General features: G+C 39.8%; 1 protein-coding gene across 1 annotated transcript; it reads right to left on the minus strand.

The window, feature by feature from the left end:
• Window positions 1–13,549: 13,549 nt before the first annotated feature.
• Window positions 13,550–19,697, minus strand: LOC147605084 (uncharacterized). Its single transcript, XM_086793721.1, has 10 exons — window positions 19,167–19,697; window positions 18,504–18,604; window positions 18,057–18,161; window positions 17,781–17,891; window positions 16,403–17,680; window positions 15,594–16,043; window positions 15,394–15,498; window positions 14,958–15,299; window positions 14,634–14,759; window positions 13,550–14,490 (listed from the first exon to the last, which is right to left on the minus strand). The coding sequence occupies exons 1-10, from the start codon at window positions 19,306–19,308 to the stop codon at window positions 14,338–14,340; spliced, it is 2,913 nt and encodes a 970-aa protein (XP_086649847.1). The 5' UTR covers window positions 19,309–19,697; the 3' UTR covers window positions 13,550–14,337.
• Window positions 19,698–22,888: the final 3,191 nt, after the last annotated feature.

The following is a 22,888-nucleotide window of genomic DNA, read 5'->3' on the forward strand; positions in this document are numbered from 1 at the left end:
ACCCAAAATCCAATAGACTTATGTCACTTATAAAGGCCCCCTACTACTGCTAGACAAAACTCTTCCAAGATAATCTGAAATGAGCAAACATATGAGTGAGATGCCTCAATAAACATTGATGTATCATCATCCAACTTAGAGTCCAAAACCTCCTCCTCTGTGCACAGTAGTGGCAATCTCAATCCAAATACTCCAATACTGGAGGAAAGGAAAATGCTCAAAGTTTTTGTAACGATATGATACAACATGGGAGTTAAGGGGAAGCCCGCCTACCATACAGAGCGAGAGATTTAGAAGCACTCACCTTGATCTCCACACAAGGGGAAGAACAATGTTGTGAGCCTCTTGATAAAGGCAAGAGACATCTTTGACCCAATCTTGAGAAAATCCCATGCGTGCGAGAGTTCCCTCTAACAAGTCCCAAATCGCTCTATCATAGGCTTTCTGAAATCAAGTACCAAGATTGCCAAATGTTGATTACTTGCCTTGGTCCACTCTATCGCTCTCAAAAGGAAAAGATGTTATTAAAGATTCCCAAATGTTGATTACTTGCCTTGGTCTACTCTATTGCCTCTCAAAAGGAAAAGATGTTATTAAAGATGCTTCTTCCTTGGAGGAATCCATTCTCTATATCATGAAATGGACGATGTGGAACATTGGCTACAATCTCATGCTTCTTCCTTGGAGGAATCCATTATGTGTGTCATGAATGACTATATGGAACACTGACTGCAATCTCATGCTGCTTCCTTGGAGGAATCCATTCTATGTGTCATGAATGACTATCTATAACACTAGTTGCCTCTCAAAAGGAAAAGATGTTATTAAAGATGCTTCTTCCTTGGAGGAATCCATTCTCTATATCATGAAATGGACTATGTGGAACATTGGCTACAATCTCATGCTTCTTCCTTGAAGGAATCCATTATGTGTGTCATGAATGACTATATGGAACACTGACTGCAATCTCATGCTTCTCCTTGGAGGAATCCAGTCTGTGTCATGAATGACTATCTATAACACTGGTTGCAATCTCATGCTCACTACCTTGACAAATATTTTGTATGCAGTGATAGGCCTCCACTGGGCAATGTTATTCTTATCAGTGCCCTTAGGGATATGGTGGATAAGACTCGCGGTAAGAAAAAAAGGCATAGAGCCCATGTTCCACATATCCTGTAATGCCACCACCCAAAAACTTATGAAAAACATGGGAGAGAGGCCATCACCCCCAAGACATTTACCATATGGTAGTGCCTGAATCAAATTTTTAAGCTCATTTGTCAAAAAAGAGGCATCAAGTAATACACACATGTTAACTTGGAAATTATCCTAGGCTAGGACTCCCAAACCTTATAATGAGCCCTATCCCTTTGGGGGGAGTGAGTCTCTATAAATAATAAGCGATGGTAAAAATCAGAGGCAATCATCTTGACCATGTCAAGCTCTGATAGTGGAGCACTTTGTGTGAGTCTTGCAAATGTCTAATGCATTCCATTTTATGGAATAGTTAGAAACGAAAAGAATGTTACATCTACCTCCCATCTGAATCTAGAATGACTCTTGTGCATGATAACAAAACTCGATATGTTGCTCAAAAGAGTCCTACAACTTAACCATGGGCCTTCCCCATTATGGGAGAGGCCATGGGTAGCAATAAAGCACGTTATATCTACCTCCCATGTGAATCTAGAATGACTCTTGTGCATGATAACAAAACTTTGCATGCTACTCAAAAGAGTCCTAAAACTCAACCTTAATGGTGCATAATGCATCTGAGATCCACTGGGGGCATTAGGGTGTTTCTCAAGTTCCCTCTGTAAAGCATGATGGCTCTCTCTCTATCCAAGATCTCTTGCCTCTTGGCTAGGTCCACACTATGATAAAGATCACTAACACTTGCTTAAGCAAGAGAAACTAATTTTTTAGAGCTAGGAGCATCACAAGCTCTTCAAACATCCATGAACTCTGCATCTAACTATGTGTACTTGGGGAGGAGAATTATGGCTCCCTCCCAAATCTTTGATACACAAAAATGCAAGACAATGGTCTGACTTTAAAATGCATGGGATAATAAAGATAGTTCCACCTCTATCAAGTGCCCAATCATCAATATAATAGCAGTCCATGGCGGGCATAAATGCATTGTGCACCAATCCTACAATGACCTCAAGAAAAGTGGAGTGAATCTATCTTCTTAATGGAAGTCATCCTCTAACCATGGTCTCTACCATGAAAGGAAAAGATAAATCTCTCCCAAGATGCCTTCTCAAGCGGGTAAATGATGCCTTCATGCCCCCCCTTCTTATTTGCGTGTTGCTCAACCATGTTGAAGTCACCTCCAATAATCTAATAATCCACCTGAGGGAGAGAGTCCATGATGGCATTCCAAAAATGAACTCTTTATCCTCTGAGGTTAGGAGCATGCCCACCAATTTTCAATCCACCCTGCATAACCACATAATCCATTATGCTATGGTGGCAAGGATAATAACTCCATAACCAATCATAAAAGAAATAATTGCAACTGTCACTAAAGTACATACTCCACTTTAAGTTCCATTTATAGAGGACCAAAAAGTGTGCCCAGATAAAAGCTTGCCAGATCTAGTGCACTAGCCGGCATCAAGCTTCTACTCCTACAAGTGCATAATGTCCATGGGACCATCCATAATTGTAGGGTGAAGCTAGTTCTTGATGACCTGCTTCCGACAGCAAGGAAAGATGCCACCAAGGCCCTACACATTCCATGAGACAACTCTCATGGCAAAGAGGCAAAAAACCATTCAAAATAGCAAGTGATGTTGCGTAAATGTTAGGAGCCAAGGGGGAGTGCTATGTGACCCTCGATTAATGTGTGAGTTGCATAAGTTGCGTAAGTCATAGATTATGGTTAAAAGGCTCAAAGGAAGCCCAAATGTGACGATATAAGTGTAATGCCTAACCCAAATGGAGGCCAAAAGGAGGCGCCTAGAAGAAGGTGGGAAATAGACCAAGTGGGTGCTCACTTCAAGGGAGATGGTGCTCAAATCTAGGAAAGATTAGGGGATGGATTAATTGAGATTAAGAGCCATAATTAGTGGTTAATGGAGATGTACTCAAGCTATATAAAGAGCTTCTATCTAATGGATTATCATATGAGCTTTTTGTTAAATCTCTTGGCTTGTCATTATGCTCTAGTTTTGTCATTAGCCTTAACCTCTTTCTTGCATTCCTATTATGTCAAGATGTTGATTTTTATCCATTTCTACACACCCTAGTCCTCTCTAGGCATGAAATTCAACTTGCTATCATAGCCTCCCATCATCCCTTGATCATCTATGCATCCTAGGATAACCCTAGTTAGCAAAATCATTAGCATCATAATTAGCCATTAACCCAATTTTTTCACTCTTTTCCCAAGCTTCAAAACCATAAAGAATCAAAGATCTACTACAAGAAGACATCCCTTGGGTCAACTAGATCAACTCAAGAGGCTTCTAAGCATCAAAGGAGGGAAGCATTAAGCAATTCGAAGCTTCCAAAACCATCTAGCAGGCGGCGGTGATTTCCAGAACAAGAGAATCTCAATTTCTCATCAAATCTTTCATGCTTTTGACTCATGGGTTTATCATATATTGATATGGAGGATGTACACATTGATTTTTTGAACATAAAAAACAAAGACATGAGCTTTAATCTTCAAATCATTGGTTTGTTAATTGAAAATTATGTTAATAGTAAAATTAGTGCTAATCACAATCAGTTTTCTGAGCCATTAAGGGTTCAACTCTACCATTGGGGTGTTGCTAAAGCCTTGTGCATCATCAAATTCATTTTGTGCCTAGGTTTAGTACTCCAATTTTCTCTCCCAAGACATGGTATTCTCTGGTTTTATAACCTTTAAATTTGGAAGAGTTAATCATATAAAATGCATCTCTCTACCTTTGTCATGGACTCAACACTGGCATCGGTTGCTAAGACCTTCCCATCCCCATAGGGAAATCATGACAACTCCACTCATAGTTGATAAATTTAAATTAAATGGTGATGTTTCCATACATGGCAATTAAAGCTTAAATTTATACTCATGAAAGATGGGCTTAAGGGGGTTGGATTGGAAGGGAAAACTATCCTCGATTGGAAGGAGGAAAAAAAAAGGTTTTGGCTTGGAATATGGAACGGGTCGAAGTTCCAACGGTATCATAAGAAATGGCCTGCTCTCAAGAGTCTGTGACAATGCCTTCTTGAATCGAAATTTGCTTGGAAGAAGCTCCTTCCCAGCAAGCGAGCATGAGAAAAATGTGATACAAGCTCTATGGGGAGTGCTTTCCCATGATCCAATTGCTAGCCTAAGAACGGGAAGGACGAGACTCATTGCAATGAGTGTGGTCTTGACTTTTGCATCAAAATTTGCATGTAAGTTCCTAAGCTTATCTTCGAAAAAAATGATTGTTGTCTCAGTCGATGGGGAGTGGAGGATGAATGGATGATTGGTTTGGGCAGAAGCCATGATACCAATTAAAGGAAGGGTGGCCGACAAGAACCAAGGATTTTATATTGACGTAATTACTTAAAATTTTATGTTATTAACGTGAGTATATAAGTTAATAACACACCAACATCATTAACATCAAAAATGTTGACCTACTGTGGTAACCTGTGAAACCTACAAAACCCCACCAAGCTTTTGATATTTCCCGCCCGAGCTTTTGCTAGTTCTCGTCGGGCCCAATAGGAAATAACAAAAGCCCGGTAGGCCTGAAAAGGCTACAAGTAAAACCCCCACCGGGTTCGTCGGGCTCATACTCACCTTGTGAGATATATATATATATATATATATATATATATATATATATATAGAGAGAGAGAGAGAGAGAGAGTGTGTGTGTGTGTAGAGTTGCATCACAGCCTACAGGTAATTTTTTATCGTTTTATGTTTAGTTTTTAAAAAAAATCCACGGTGTCATATTTTTGACACGTAGTGTCAAGGATTGGCTAGGCTTTAGAGTCATGTTTACCCCGTGCACAATGTGGTGCTTATCTCTTGGCATTATATCGTAATGTTTGGTTGTATATGCCATTAGATAAGTATGTCCACCATTTCAACAATTGGTCATATGACTCGGCTGTCATCGTCATCATGGACAAGACACCTTTCCTTGTTGGCATTGTAAGATCAACACTAGGTCGTACTGCTCGGCTGTATCGTGTCATCTGTCAACCATAGAATGTGGTATATAGGATTCCACTCTAAGTGATATTGCTCGGCTATTTGGGTTGTGTCCATGTTTTATATATAGTGTGTTAGGGTTTGACACTGGTCGTATTGCTTGATCGTCACGTGTCGTTCTAGTTCATATTTTATGTTCATGTAAACTTTGACGCTTGATCGTATTTCTCGGTCATAACGTGTTGTCATTTTAATTGTATATCAGTTTGTACTTCGACACTGGGTTGTTGTATTATTCAATCGTAATGTGTCATCATTTATATTGTGATTTGTATGTGTATGTATTCTATGTTGTTTGCCTAACATTCTATATTAAGGTACTTCAAATACCACAAATGTTCATTAATAAAAATGTTAGAATATCCTAACTAGATAAATAATATTACTTTAAACCACGTCACAAATCTAATCAATATCTTTTGTCGAAAATACATCAACAATCGCTAATCTCCATAAGTATATCAATCTTGTCCATGTATGATTTCTCTAGGTGAACATCTGATCTCTATTCTTTTTTATGGTCATTATAAAGTGGATATTCTAATCCTTAGTAAAATGCTTTACTTTTAATCTGGTTATATCCTAGGGTAAAGGTTCTAATGTATGTTACAAATCATACATTATTGAATACTTAGTTTCCAATTTGTTACTCATGATACGATATACCATACAAGTGCTTATAAAAATGCCTTTGTTATTTAAATCTCCAATAGATTTTCAATATCTCTTGTTTGAAATTTTAAAAAAAACTTATTTCTCTACAAAGTATCCAACTTATATAATGTGAAATATATTAATTTACTAGCTAGGATATTGTTTCAAAATATGACAAAATATGATGTCTTAGTGTGTTTAAATTGCATAAATCAATTATCTGATGCCAAAAAACAGTGATCTGTCATATAACTCTCTCTCTCTCTCTCTCTCTCTCTCTCTCTCTCTCTCTCTCTCTCTCTCTCTCTCTCTCTCTCTCTCTCTCTCTCTCTTTGGCATACATCATCTATTTTTAGCTGAATGATTTTGAAAAGTGTTATTAAACTTTATTTTGCTATATAAAATATCATCTTTTTTAAATATCAAAGAATTAGGTTTTTCCAGTATTCATAATAGCATTGTTGTTGTGCACGGCAAAGCATTGAAAGCTCCGTTAAAAACTTTGCTACAGAATTAGTTGAGAACGACATCAAAAACTTCATCTCCAATGAAGTCCATCTCTAGGGGCTCACAATGAAGATTTTGAAAGCCACGAAGGTAGTTCTATACATAGAAGACATCTCCATAGATGACAAGATGCACAATCTCCTCAATAGCATCATAGGGGATATGCAGAAATGTGCCGCAGATTTGCATGACTTTCCCTAACGAAGTAAACATGCAATGAGCTTGCTCATTTCTGACCCCGGCTTGAAAAACATGCAACCACTACAGTTTTGGGATGCAAAGTGGAAAGAAGAAAAAGCTAGAAGGGAGTAGACTCCCAACACACACTGTCAAAACGTATTCGCTTAGAGCAAGCAATTCATGAGGACGTCCCTTAGAGCAAAAACAAAAAATTAAACATGTAACAGCTACAGTTTTGGGATGCAAAGTGGAAAGAAGAAAAAGCTAGAAGGGAATAGACTCCCAACACACACTGTCGAAGTGCATTTGCTTAGAGTAGGCAGTCCATGAGGAGGTCCCTTAGAACGGAGAATCAAGCTAGGTCCGGACAGAAGCAGTAGCAGGTAGTCAAACAATTCTTGAACATAACTTGTTTCCACAGCTATCGAGTCGGGATACACTAAATGGACAACATCGTAGAAATCATCCCCAATACTTCTTCTTCAGCATCCATATTCATGGACCAATATTCTAGGTCCAATAAAAATGCCACATTGTGCAAGGGGCTATGCGCTGAAGCCCATTTAATACTTAAGTATTTCAGTAATATGAGTCTTCATTCCTTAGTAAATGGAGCCCTCCATTTAGTGAAAATGAAGTCTGAGATGGCCTTTGGATTTAACAAGCTATGCTGAACTATCCACCATGTCATCCATACTTTACCTATATTTGCACCTTGTGTATCCAAAGTTCGAATGGCATACATAGCGGGCATCATAACATGGTATGCATCTTCAACTCCATGCCAAAAAGAGCCCCATTTGAGCAATCCATGCCAAAAAAGAGCCCCATTTGAGCAATCCATGAAGGGTTGTAAACTTCGAGCACACCTTGTGTGTTTGCAGTTCTTCCCACTTTCTAAATGCAGTGCATGTAAACGTCTCTTGTAATTTTGGAGGAGAGATTGTAATATATAAAAGTTAGTGCAAAACCTTGTTTTTGTAGGCAGTTTTAGCATCTGTGTCATACGCACTCTAAAGATATCGAGCACTCTTTGACGCTTCAACACAAATTTCACAATCCCGCTACATTCATCAAGTATCTCTCTAAACCAAATTGTATCTGCACTTTAATACCAATCATTTAATATTAGATTCAAAGAGTGTGTATTACATCCAACTGATGTATGTGTGTGTAATGAGACTCTAATATTATACTGGCAGATCGATAATTTTTTGCATTATCCCATGACAACCTAGACAACATTTATTGGACCCACATCTTCGATTACCTACGCAAGAACTTCAGCAATATATGCAGTTGATTTTATTTAACCTAAGCTATCCACTGCCTTGATAAAACATTCACGTCGAGAAGACACAAGCATGACATTAATGAGAGGTTGCCTTTGCACATTTGACCATCCATCACAAACAATTGTACATCCAGACAGTGATAAATTATCCAAAATTAATCATTTAATCCTCTCTTTAACGCTTGCATAACATTTATCCAGTAAAGCATTTCTCATTTAATGATATGATGGAGGACTAAAACCAGCACCATACTCTCCTAGCTTTTTCCATGATGATTTCCACTCCTCTCGATCGACCATAGACATCGAAGCTCCAATAAAATATATTGCATTGACCAACGATAGTTGAGCCATTGCACGAAAACATTCTTGTAATGAAGCTTGTCTCTTGTTACAAACACCACTACTTCCACTAACCATGTGACCCAAAATGCCGCGAGGATGTTGTGCTCTCCATTTCTCTATTACATTCTCTTTGATCCTGGCCACATACATTCACATTTGTAGCTTCTTGCTCTGCAAAACAGCATCCCTAACATTTTGAGAGAACGGTCATGATGAAGAAGCTTGAGAAGGAGGTTAAGGTGCATGTGAAAGAGGATGAGCATTTGCAAAGGACACTTTCAGTCTTTTGCCCTTACTCTCCTGTACCAATTGTCTTAGTCATTTTGATGCACCGGTTGTAGCCATCCATGATCACATTTTCTAAACGATTTCTTAATACTACCAAAAAAATGATCCCTAATACGTGGGGCACCTCCTGAGTTGCATACATGGAAATAATTGCATTCCCACTCCATGAATTTGCCACACAAATTCTTACAAAATTGCCACTCGGGTCCAGGCATTTTTTTCTTCCCATTGTTGTACACCTAAGCGGATGTTCCCTATGTCATTGGGCAGGTAGATATATCAATTGGAGAAGCCTCACATTGTGACACATGTGGATCTGAGGTGTTGCAATCCATTAAGTGCTAGATATATGTACTCGCGTTTGCAAGTTGTACGGGGTTTACTAAAAAATCTGCATGTTATAAATATAAGAACAAGATTTAGATGAAGTTTTACACACTGATCTTATAAGTTGTGTTTAAATATAACCTCTAAAAGACTTTCATAAATATACTACATACTCTTCGCCAATTAAAATTAAAAAAATCTTTCAACACAATATAACCAAGATGTAAGATTTATGATACAAAAGCATGTCATACATGTCCAACAACCTATAAAAAATAAGAACATGCCTCAAAAAAAAGATGAACAAGACATGAATCACAACTAGCAAGGACTACTACAGCCCAGCAAAGGACTCATAATCCAAACTACACTCTGCAAAAAACAAGTCATATCAAACAACTAGCTTACACCAAGGGAGTAGCACAACCCATTGAAAGATCAATACTCCAACAGCTTACACTTAAAAACAAAATAGAGATAACAAAAGACAAAAGGACCAATGCTACCCAATAGTAGGACAAATGGTCCAATCAATCACATTTGCTTTTCTATGGGTGGCGGCGAGTGATGTAACATAAGAAAGAACCACAATTGTCCAATAGTAGGACAAATGGTTCAATCACTCACATACACAATAATATTGCTCTATAGTAAGGACTAGCACTATCCAATAAAGTACTACTAGTCCAAGCTAAAGCATAACGTAAATTCTAATTCTAAACTAAAGCACATACAAATAGCATACAAATGTAAAGCAAGGACAACTACTGCGCCCAATGAAGGACAAGATGTCCAATCCATACACTCTACTCTATATGCAAAACGCAGGCTGTGCTGATTGTATTAAGAACCAAAACAGTCCAATAATAGGACTAATAGCCCAATCTACAAGCAGCACATGGATTTTCTCAAGGATAGCACTTACACAAGTTGCCTAAACAAAGACTAACTATTCAGAGAAGCATCCTTTAGTGTGTCGCTACTATGAAAACACGTGATGTGACACCGTGAAGCACCTTTATAGATTTGAATAATAGTTGGCCAAGCTTTTCTTATTTCCCGACGAGAAATTAAAAAAACCCGACGAGCTTTACCTGTATTCTAGGTCAAATACCGACAACGTTAATACAATGTTATTAACATTAATTTTATGCACAATTGTTAAAATTTAATAACTTGTTGACTAGGTCAATTACGGAGGACAACGTTAATACAATGTTATTAACATTAATCTTATGCACAATTGTTAAAAGTTAATAACGTATTGACGCGTTTGTAATTACGCCACTAAAATAAAAAAATTCCCCGTATGTTGAGGCGGGCAAAGAGACAAGGCCCCTTCTTCTAGTTCCTTGACACCCTGTTTCGTGTGTCTATTTATTTAGGAGTTCAGCCTCCCTCAAGCTTTCACAGTCAACCTGGCTCTCTTCTCCTTATTGAAGCGCAATCTCTGTCCACGAACCTGAGAATGGAAGTGGAGAGGACTCTGGTAATCGGGTGTAGTCGCTGCATTACCCGAGTCGCTGCAATCTCTGTCCACGAACCTGAGAATGGAAGTGGAGAGGACTCTGGTAATCGGGTGTAGTCGCTGCATTACCCGAGTCGTGTGCTTTCAAAGGACGCTAAACAGAGGAAGTTGGCGGCTCGAAAACCCAGCCTTCTGCAAATCCTGTAGAAGAAACCGCAGCCCTTCATGTGCTGACAGCATCAGAGTGGTGAGCTTCTCTTCCTTCTCAGAAATTGATTTGACGATTGCTCAAAATTAAGGTTGTCATGATGCTATATGAGAACACGGAATCACAGACGAAAATCACCAATGCGAGCAGCCACACTAAGCCCCTACTTTTGACACATTTACTTGGAGTACCCTAGTCAAAGCAGAGGTACATGGATACCCCAACCAAGAAGGGGAAGGGCAACAGCTCAAAGCTTCAAAAAATTGATAAAGATAAGACTCGGATCCAGATAGACAAGGACTCTTGCAAGATCTCAAGAGAGGATCTTGCGACCCAACAAGCTTGGATCCAAGAGAAGATGAAGAAGCTCAAGGAGGTTTGCTATTCAAAGAAGTAGCAAAGGCCAAGGAAGAAGCTGCAAGGTGAAGTACGAGGGGTGGGGCGGCCCCTAGCTCTGGGATAGTGCTTGGCAATGTGGCCCTGCTGTCCACAAACACAGCACTAGCCGCAATCTCCATCCGCTGTCTAAATGAAGAGCCATCTGGTCCTCATGATCATCTGTAGAACAGACGTCATTGACAAGTATCATGACTAGTGGTACCCCATCAACGTTGGCCAAGTGAAAGCTAGATTAACCAAAGCAAGTGGAACATCTCAAAGTCTACATACACATCACTAAGGAGACAAGGTACAAGAAAAGCAACTCAACATCTTCCCAAAAAAAATTACGAAAGCTCTTTTAGAGAAGCAGATGGACATAAATGACAAATTTAAACAAGGAGAATGATGACCTGAAAGCCCGATATCTCAACATATATAGAGAAGCTTTTCCAGAGTGTACCCCAAAGTAGGGATTCACAGTATAGCAAAGGAGATGAGAGGGATCTACATTGATGAAAATTTATTGGAATAGATGGTAGAGAGCAAGGAGGAGGACCGCCTTGCTACTCTTATCACAACATGACAAGACCCTACCCAAAGTCTTATTCCTTGTGGTACTCGGGTGTGTGTGTGGTTAGTATGTGTGTGTGTGTAGCCGGGTGAAATTCCCGTGTGCAACCAAGAATGGAATAAGGCCTCATGAAAAAAAATCTTACTCCTTGCTACTCTTAGCACAGCAAGAAGGAGGACCTCCTTGCTACTCTTACCACAACATGGCAGGATCCAATATATAGATGAAGATTTAGATATTCTACCAACACATGAAGAAATGCTCATTGACAATGATGATGATAATGATAAGGATGAAGAAGAGGATGAGGATGGCAAGGATGCTGATGATGAATTCAACCCAGATGACCTAGAAGGAAACTTCAAGCCCAACGAGAGGAAGGTGGAACAAGAGCAGGAGGGTTTTGGGTCAAGAGGCTCATCAGCTGTAGAGGAAGCCTAGATAAAGCACTCACCCTGCTCAGCCACGCTTGGTTAAGCTTCCATAAGCTCCTCGGCATGTCTTCTCATCTCTTTATTTCTTTGAGCTTTCATTGTTTACACTACCCTACCAACTCTACAAGTGATTTCCAAATGTTGTAGCTTGTTAGCAAAGTCACATTACCTTGTAGGTGCAACCCTGAAGGATGAGAGAATTTTCTTGATAGTGAAGGATACATCAGCAAGATGCATACACAAGCATTGCCTCCTGTGGGCGTTGAACTCCACATATCTACTCTTGTTAACGTTAGTAAATTTTATTGAAATTGATGCTATTACTCACCTATTTCACCAATGCACTGCGTCCAAACAGATGGTAATGAACCCATGCATGTACAAGGCATTTGGGGAGATGCCCCCAACACAGATCCAGTTTTGCTCAAGACTTTTTCTAGGCTGTATTGGAATTAGGAAGAGCACTTGAGACTTTTAAAATTAATAACAAGAAGCCTGCCTAAACTTTATGAATGGTTGCATCTAGATACTGATAAGTCAAGCAGCACAATATGGCACTAGAGATTTAATGCCATAGTTATTTTACTAATAACTCTATGCATTACAATTCATTTAGTATTACTGGTTGGACCTAGATAATCAAGGGCTGAGATGATGCCAAGTGGCACAATATGTATACAATGTTCTGAGATTCAGATCCTTCTAGTCTCCTAACAGGAATTAGTAGCAATATAAACATTTTGCTGACAATTCTATGTACATTAATACTAGAAAAATTAAAGCACAACGGCACTAGTATGATTACACAGAGACTTGAAGGATCCAAACTTAAAAGCTTGTTAATACTGATGTAGATAACAATTCAGGGCATAATTACATTGATGACTTATTGGTGACCATCAATGCCTTTTCTGTTGAAATCAAGCATTTACATTGCAACTACCCAAGCAATCATTAGACTGACACTGTAGCGAGGTGAAATTCAAGCCCCCCTCTTCAACACAAAAATATGTAACGCAGACTGGATTAAACTTAATAATACTTGTTAATGCATAGTATTAGTGTATAACCTCCAAGGGCTTAATTTGACCATCTCAATAAGAAACAACACCTGAAGGGTGCCTTGCAAATTACAAAATTTTCATTGATAACCTGAATGGCAATCAATAACTGCATTAAAATACTTTTCACTGAACACTTCAAACGCTAGGTTTGCCTCATGCGAACAAACTTATCAATACTCCATAGAAAATGTGGTATTTCTGTGTTAAATAAAAGTTTTTTCAGGGACCGATCAAAGTCTCATAACATGCACACAAATCCACATTAAGAGGTGGCCCACAAAGTAAACAGTTTCAGTGCTCTCTTCTGAATAACTTCATCCCTAGACATCTACTTTATTTTACTTCAGTGGATGACATAGGACGTATGGAAGCTATTGGCACAAATTGCAACTTCATATACTTGCACACAATGAAATCAAGGAGCCCACATACAAAAAGGCGAACCATATTTTGGATATGAAGAACACAAGGAGTATGCTCTTCCCAGCAGTGGCCTTAGAAGAGGAAGGAGAAAAAAAAACTACCCAAAAAAATCTTCATTGCTCTTCCCAGCAGTGGCCTTAGAAGAGGAAGGAGGAAAATCTTCATTAGTCTCAAGTACAATTAAATCCAACACTATCCATGACCATTCTTTTTTTATTAAAAAAAAGGTTTCTCGTAGAGCACACGAGATTTGACATCCAAAACATGCACCTCTTAACATTTCGATGCACATACCGAAACATGATAGTCTTTTCAAACAAGCAAACAAAAACCTAAACCGGTATCTTACCAATCACAATGTAACCCTGCTGTTTCACAGTCCATATTTTCATCATCATCCCTGCTGTAATGAAGCCAACCTAAGCCAGAGTCCAGCCTCTTTAAACATTCTTCATACAGCACATCCACAAGAAGCTAATGCAATGCCTCCATTGTCCCTTTACTGGCTTCCCTTATTTAGGTAGATTATCACCAGCTGCAGCTTCTCGTAAACCCCTGGGTAGCCATGTCCCAGCCTAAATTTGTTGTTTTTTGAAATGTCATTATAGAGCCACTAAGGTCCACACTCACAAGATGACAACGCTCACCAGCTTGTCTGGGTCCAACACAGGACAGGCAAGTATCTTTCATGTCTGTACAGTTGAGAGACTGCCTAACGGTTGTTGCTGCTATCTGAGACACTCCAGCTCAGTAACCGTCCAAAAGTACCATCTACTTTGGCCCCCTCTACATAGGCTGAGAGGGCGAGTGCAACAACGTGATAATATGACACTCTGCCTCACTTTGCTATAAATAACGCACTAGGCATAGGCAACATTAGACATGTGGAGCCAGAATAAACCCCAAACCCTCCCTCCCGCATTTCACTGAGGGGCTAAGGTTTGTGCAGACATCTTTGAAAGAGAAAAACAATCAGTTGTATCATTGATAATCATCAGCTTCCATAATCAATCGACTTAAATGGGGCAGTTGACTGATGGCAGCCAAATCCTGACAATCCTTGTCATCACACTGAAGCAATGGGATGAACACTGGGCACTTGGTTAACACTTGCAACATCTCCTTAAAAGCAGTCTGCAAAATAAAAAATGCCTTAAACACTGACCATGGCAAACAACTCAGCCAAAAGATAGATTCCAATGGAAGCCTAGCTTCTCGGAGACGAGACAGAGTGCACTTCATAAAAGAAATCAATCAAAAAATTTACCAGAGCTTACCTGCACATGTACCATGCCAAATGACCCAGCTCCAATATTTACACCAGGACGTAAAGGATCATCAATCCATAATGCAACATGTCTATCATCGCGTTTAAAGAAACCACCCGGGCTTCCATTAACTCCCTTCAGAACAGTCATCATAAAGAGTCAAAGACATGCAAATATTGTTATGATTAACAACTTGGTCACTATGTTTACACACTCTTTAAAAGAAAATCGAGTCCTGCTGGTTGCAGCGGTGCACATGCTGATTAACAAACAGGCCCTTGACTGAAATTCCACTTTTGAAAAAACAGAATGACTTATCAAGTATAAATCTACCTTCAAAACAATCTTCTCACGGGATAGATCCAGCTCAAAGCCAAACGTTTGAAGGAAACCGAGAAGTAAATTTCCCAGGCATGGTGAGCCACCTTGATCCCAAAGAGCCAATACCCTCTCTATGGCATCTGCTGCTCGTCTCACATAACGCTCACCTAAGCTGTGACTACTGTAGTCACTCGCACCATTAGAGTTCGAAGCTCTAAAACTGCTACTTGAGCTCGGTGCATCGGAGTCATCTGAGAACTCTGACGAGCAAGACAGAGGAGAAGATGTCGTGGGTGATGTAGGCAAGTCACTAGAGCTTCCATCTGCAAACACTTCTCTAGAGATTGGAACTCGCTGTAACCAGAACAATCACACAGGTTAGTAAGTCATTAAGAATGGCCTTAACTAGAAAAGACTGCAAGAACAGGAAAGAAGACCAGAGGAGTACCTCCAAATAAAAGGCAACAAGCAATGTCAACGAAAAAGAACCCAAACCGCCCGAGTAAACATTACTCAAATCCTTGTGATGCAAAAATGACTTCAGCAGCAGAACCTAATCAAATAACCAGAGTCGGACTTTACTAGGCAACAAACCAGCAATTCAACCAAAGTTTGCTAACCAGAAAGTAGCTGTATATGCTGACATACCAGTGGAGCTAGAGCAGGTAGTTCACGTATCTTGTGAAGCACATACTCTCGGGCTGCACCACCTGTGTGGCGAGTGATGAACTTACCTGGCCTTGGAACTGGATCTGCGGTGTCCATAACGCAGGCTTCTGGGTTCCAACTAAAATAACTATTCCTCATACCTCCAATGGTTATGTCAACTGCAATTGAAGGGATAGTAATGGGTGTGTTTGAAGGTGTGCCAAAGGGCCGACAAAGGCATTTTAGAACAGGCATCGATGCAGTATCTAGAGGGTTGATGCTCTCACACCACTCATATGTTCTTAACCCTGCAGCAAGCTCACGTATTAATGAGGCAGATGCTTGTGCAATGGACAAGCTCTCTGAGAAGGGTAATCGAGGAGCATCAACAACAGCTAGATCAACATCACTGTGCTGTAGACACAAGCCTGTTGCAAAGGAACCAAATACCTGTTCAAACCAACATGAATATCATTAAAATACTAAGCTACATGCATGGAAGCAGAAAACACTGCACAGCCATCGTTTTAACTCATCGAAGAGCATGAATAAAGCAAGTCAATAGTCTGCAGCTTCGTAGGTGAGTTGGTAGAGTCTTGAACTCTTAAGCAGGGGGCTCGAGTTTGATTCCCACCCACATACAAAGCTTCTGGACACTGGTCCTTAATTGCCTACAGGCATGCATCAACCTCTCCTAGTTCCCAGTAGGATTGAGCAGGAGAGGAGTTCTATCGCCGACTCATCAGCAGGATCTCCAATTCAGGAAAGGGGAGGGGGAGGGGTGAGGGGGGGAGCAAGTCAATACAAACCTCCACATCTGCTTCAGGCCACACCGTTTGGACACCTTTCCTGACACAATCAATGGCAGCCTCCACATGAAGTTGGATTTCTGAGGAAGGCCTCGTCCATCTTGCAAAATGCAGAATCTCAAAGTGCAAGGCTTCAACAAAGCTAGCTGTTATCCGTGGTGGACATGCGGGTGGTCTGGGCATAATGGAAGACATGAAAACAACGGGAAAGCGGCCACCACTCTGAAAAAGATGTTGCAGTTCTTCTGGAAGCATTTGAACATCATTTGCCACTTCAAAACCCTGACCAGATTCATCCACCCTAGCACCTGCTTCTGGTTGGGCAAAGGTAAAAGCTTCACCATTTGAAGGCATTATAAAAGGAGACAGCAAGGTTGTCAAACGACCCTGGTCTTGCCCTTGGCCAGGCCCTGGTGTACGATAAGGAACCAGAACCTGACTGATTTGGAGCTTCTGTGACTGCATATGGGCAGGTTGCTGATTGTCGGATGGCATTTGTTGTTTTTGATACCTAGCATCTTTTGGCCTGTGGATTCTATCCTGACTGAAGCCCTGCTTTCGCCAGTTCACAGACGAACCCCTAGAGAACTTCTTTTGATCGCTCCACTTAGACCTCTGAGATAGCCCAGGAAAAGTTGTGCTCTCCCTCTGCTGACACTGCACTGTTTGCACAGGTATGAGAATCATATTCTCATTACACTGAAAAGGAAACTGCATTTGAGATGGTATCATGGGCATTGTAACAACATTATCCTGCCTATTCACTGTAAGAGGCTGATCCACTCCAGTTTGCATGCAGTTGTTAGAATTGCTGTTAACAGCAGGATCATTATCATGAAGCCGCAACAGCATTGGATTGTCATAGTCTGACCCAGAGCAATAAGCAGCTTTTCGAGAAGATGCCTTCCATGCCATCTCTTGGCCATTATAATTACACACACCTGAATCATTTTCCGATGTAGCAGGCATCTCAAAGTGCCCATTGTCATAAGGCTGAGAGTCATCCAAAGCAATGTGGCTTAACCTTTCACTTATGACTCCTTCATCGTCTCCCTGTTGGTTCAGAGCTTCATCGGTCCACTCATCTTCACCAGAATTCATACCTCTACTGCTAGAGGAGTCACTGCCGCAGTCAGAATCCGACTTATAGGCTGACCTGGGTGATTCTGGATCTCGAGATCCGATAGCAGGGAAATAACAATTGTTTCTATTTCTCCCTACAGGAAGCTCTCTCTCTGAAGTATGAGAAGCAACAAATAAATGAAGCAGTTGCTGCACCTGCAAAATTCAGAAACTCATGCCATTTCACAAACAAAAAGTTATCTGCATTGAACATTGAAAAACTCTTCCTCCTGTCTCACCCAAAAAGCCATAATACCTGTAGTGCAGTCAGTTCCAATCTGAACTTGTGACCCTCCACATGATCTAGAATAGGGCGAAAAATTTCTTCCTCAAGAGCTGGTCTCTCAGCTCGAATATGCACCCTCACCTAATATCCAATATTTAACACCTCGATGTTAAAGGCATTACTAACAACTTTTGGCATCCATCCATCACTCAAAAACTTGATTTTTCAACATAAAACACACACAAAGCCTACAATACTGTCTACTGGATTAATACGGTCATAACATCCACCCAACCTTAGGCTCACCTGGGCAGGGTACCTTGACACTGGATTGGAGTATCTCCCCAACTTCGAGGAGTCAGTATTCTCCCATGCATACGGATCAATATTGAAGCCACCATCACTTGCAGCCTAAAAGGAGAAAACCCCACAAACATAAGACTGACATAAATTCCGATCAGCTGCAAAGTGCAGCCTTTTCACCAACAGAAGAACTTTAAGCCAGCCAAGTTCAAGATGAATGAGATACAAAGGCAAAGCATTGCCATTGCCCATCATCCACATAACTTGAATCCACAAAAATTGCAGAAAAATAGAGATTTGCGGACAATAATTCAAAAAACAAAAAACAAAATTACCCTCAGTGAATTAAAATATCAACCACAACCAGTAAGGAACATGAATTTACACTCCACAACAACAAACTTAACAGATCTGTGGCACCCATATTAAGGCAGTTTTAAGTGTGCAAACCTCAAAAACACCATACAAGCATCGGTTGGAGTAGTTGAATAAAAATAGTGGCATCCCTCTACGTATGCCCCGTACTGACTCCTCATAATGCGCAGGCAGACCTGCAAAGGGCCAAAAACACAATAATTACACTGGCACTCATCCAAAAAAATGGTTGATAAAAAGGGTCAACTAAATCTTCGGACTCTTAAGCATCTGCACTTCTCCTGTACTGATTGATACTTCACTTCTTCATCGAGCCTTGGAACATGCTTAAAAACCCTGAGGCATGGATCCACCTCTCGAGGATTCTAGTTGGATGGAAAAAGGTCTCATATAGATGTATGCGTGTGCAACCATATACTTGTATACACGTATGTGAACAACATTATGAATCCGCAAAGCACAACCACGTGCACGTACGTGTGTGTATCCAAGCAAGTGTGTGTGTGTGGAATGATGGATTACGTAGGTTTAAGGTCAATAGACATGTACATGCATCATGATAGGGTGTGCGTATTTGAAGCCAATAGAGACAGACACTAAGAGATAAAATCGGCGACTGAGACATATCAGTTGTACAGCCACGCAGTGGAGGGCAGACAGGCACGGGCAGCATCATTTTAGGGTACTATGAAGCAGCGAAGCAAGAAAAACAGCACTAAGCAAGGGATCCGGACTAACCAAATATCCTGCGCTCCAGATCCGGTATGGTCGAGCTGCTGCAGACGAAGATGAAGCCTGCGAAGTTCTTCAAGGCTTTCGCTGCTCGCCAGTCGGAATCCGCACGGCTGGGACCAGACTGATGCTTCTTCACAGCCACCATTGTGAGCAAAGATGGCGATGGCAGCGTAAGGATTAGGATTTACGACGCAGGAGGGCAGGATTAGGGTTAGGGTTCACAACCGCCGAGAGGCACCGGCCATGAATAACAAACAAAGGCAGAGGCTTGATGCGAATGCGAGACGATGGCAAACACAGAAATGGGGCCTAAAACCCTATGACTTCTGCAGCAGAAGGAGCTGAATATAGCGAGAAAAAAAGCTTGGAGCAGGAAGGACGAGGGCCAAAAGCAGAGATGATGATCATAATTTAGGGGCATGGGGACCCTTTTGCCGACCCCCTCCAAAAAGGTCCTCCCACACTCGACCTGGTGTTTTGTTCCCACCCTTTCAAACGGTTCCCCCACTATTTCCTTGTGCGTTAGTATTTTCTTGTGTGTGATTAATCGTTCCAACCCAATCATAGAGTTAGGGCCTTTTCACACGAACGGGCAGGTCTTTCACATGGGCGGGGACGCAAAAGACACCCCCTCATCGTAGGGCACCAAGGCAAGCTCCCGAGTCCCCAACATTGTGGCTAGTGACCTTGTAGAGAGTCCATTCCAACTCTTCACTAGGAGTGGGCCTTTACATCTCCTCTAGTGGGCCAGTTGGTTAAGGCTCGATCTAGAGCTTCATGTCCCACTAGGGCTTGTAAGTACATTGTCTATTGCACATTTATCTTGTCTACGAGGATAGATGCATGTTCAATACCTCCTGTCAACGAGTGGGCACGGATGGCTTCACTTATCAACAAACTATGTGAAGATGAGAAGTATAAATGAGCTTTTGCCACACAAATGTACATTTTCACGTTTGGCAAACGCTTGTGAATACTCCTTTAACTACTTATGCCACCCACTCACCCTTACAAAAAAATGTCACGCCAAAACATGCTATAATGTTCGAATATTATTCCAATCAAAGAGCTTGAATGTAAAGGATAGATTTAAAGTATAACAATTAAAAAAAATCTCAAGTTGAAGATGAACAAAGACCGTTATTCAAACATACTTATAACAACTAATAATCATAGTTGCAAAAACAATGTAACTATCTCTAATTTTATTACCCTCCACATAATAGATGTGATAGTTTCCTTGGAAGTGATACCCCTAAGTTCTACTTTACACCCAATTTTATTATGAAGGCATTGTCACAATAGTAAAGCATTCTTCAATTGAAACAAATTATTATCCTTAGGGAGGAGCTTATAAGTGCATTCTTATGAGAGAGGTAGTAGCAAGCCCATTCCCCTTCTTAATGAGCTTCCTCCTCTTCCCATGTAAGGAAGAGCTAGTGAGCTTTCATTCAATGCATATTTTTTGGAATATCAAAGGATTATACTCTCTCTCTCTCTCTCTCTCTCTCTCTCTCTCTCATATTTGGTCTCTTGGGATTGTTCGTACGATGTTAAAAAGGCTTCTTTCATCGGGTGTGTGGGTAAACAAACAAAATGGGCTAACCCTTCTATCACCCAAGTGTGGTAGATTGGTTAGCTCATGGAGTTGTTATTTAACACGTCTTGTGTTCGAATCTCACTCCTGTCAGATAGATCATATTTGGTCTCTTGGGATTGCTCCCATGACGTTTAAAAAGCTTCTCTCTCTCTCTCTCTCTCTCTCTCTCTCTCTCTCTCTCTCTCTCTCACACACACACACACACACACACTGGTCACAGATTTCATAACTCAAAATTTCCATTCAATCCCTTGTTTCACAAAAACAGGACCACTTTGGACTCTCCGTTAGGACTAGCTAGTCAGCAAACAAGATCCAGTAAAAACAGATTACAATAATTATTTCGTCAACATACATATATATATCTTCCTCGACATACGTATGGGTGTCCTAAGCACCACAAGCCCGTGCATCGCCTGGTCAGAACCCTCCAAGATCCTCCTTAGGTGTCCTGGCACTTCACTCAGGGACCGCTTCGTCGGCCCTCGCCCATCGTACCGAAAGCACACCATTTTTCACCATACCCAGGCTGGACCTAGGCAGGTTTTTGCCGCGTGAGCTGTCCCTCGAACACTCCCCGCCAGCTGTTGCAACCGAACTTCCCTTAGTTAAACACATATGCCAAATGCTCCGTCCAACAACATTCTGGCGTAAGACAGTCCTTTAAGAAAACAGGGTTTCTATGCAAGTTTTCAGTTTTGATTTTGTTTGAAGACCATGAATAAATCTTAAATCCGTATCCCAATACTTCTAGATCCAGGTCTGAATTCCAGACAGAATTCCTCAAATTCTGTTAACTTGATCCTCAGATCAAAATCAAAAGTCTTAACTTAGTTTCGGATTCGGTGGGTGTTTTGAGTGCATTTTTCCTGAACTGGGCACATCGTCATTGATTGAAACTGATGAAGGAATTAGGTCTTGGTCAATAGTCTGAATCAGAGTTTTGGGTCTGGAAAGGTTCTTCCTAAACTATCTTTCTTGAAAGGTAATATTTTAATTTCTCTTTTTCTAAATTTCGTTCATTGAATATTTGCTTACAAATTACTAAACTAATCATGAATTCCTAGGAGGAATAAAATAATCATTTATCTCGATCTCTGACTTCGATAGTTTATTTGAATTTTCTCATTCTCATCTTAGTGAATATGAAACGGTAGAATTTCCTCTCACATATTATCTACTTATTCATTTTTCCAATTTTTTACGAAAATTAACAAAGGGTTAAAGAGAACCCTTATTTAATTATAAAGATTCTATACGCATCTAATTATGCATAAAATCCAATTCTGATGAAAGTCACACTTTTATCCTCATAAAAATCATTTATGATGAAAATCACTCTTTTAACATGAAAGAATTTCTTTTATGCATATGTTTATGCATACAAATCATTTATGATGAAAATCACTCTTTTAATATAAAAGAATTTCTTTTATGCATATGTTTATGCATACAAATCATTTATGATGAAAATCATTCTTTTTATATAAAAGAATTTCTTTTATGCATATGTTTATGCATAAAAATCATTTATGATAAAAATCACACTTTGAATATAAAAAATTATCTTTTATGCATATGTTTATGCATAAAAATCATTTATGATGAAAATCACAGTTTTAATATAAAAAAATATCTTTTATGCATATGTTTATGCACAAAAATCATTTATGATAAAAATCACACTTTTAATATAAAAAATATCTTTTATGCACCCATTTACGCATAAAATTCATTTATGATGAAAATCACATATAAAAGAATTTCTTTTATGCATATGTTTATGCATAAAAATCATTTATGATGAAAATCACTCTTTTAATATTAAAAAATATCTTTTATGCATATGTTTATGCATACAAATCATTTATGATGAAAATCACTCTTTTAATATAAAAGAATTTCTTTTATGCATAAAAATTATTTATGATGAAAATCACACTTTTAATATAAAAAATATCTTTTATGCATATGTTTATGCATAAAAATCATTTATGATGAAAACCACAAATATAAAAAATATATCTTTTATGCATAAAAATCATATATGATGAAAATCACACTTTTAATATTAAAAAATATATCTTTAATGCATATGTTTATGCGTAAAAATCATTTATGATGA

Source organism: Cibotium barometz, chromosome 60 (genome assembly GCF_041138505.1).
Source record: "Cibotium barometz isolate CiBa-2024 chromosome 60, ASM4113850v1, whole genome shotgun sequence".
Taxonomy (NCBI): Eukaryota; Viridiplantae; Streptophyta; class Polypodiopsida; order Cyatheales; family Cibotiaceae; genus Cibotium; species Cibotium barometz.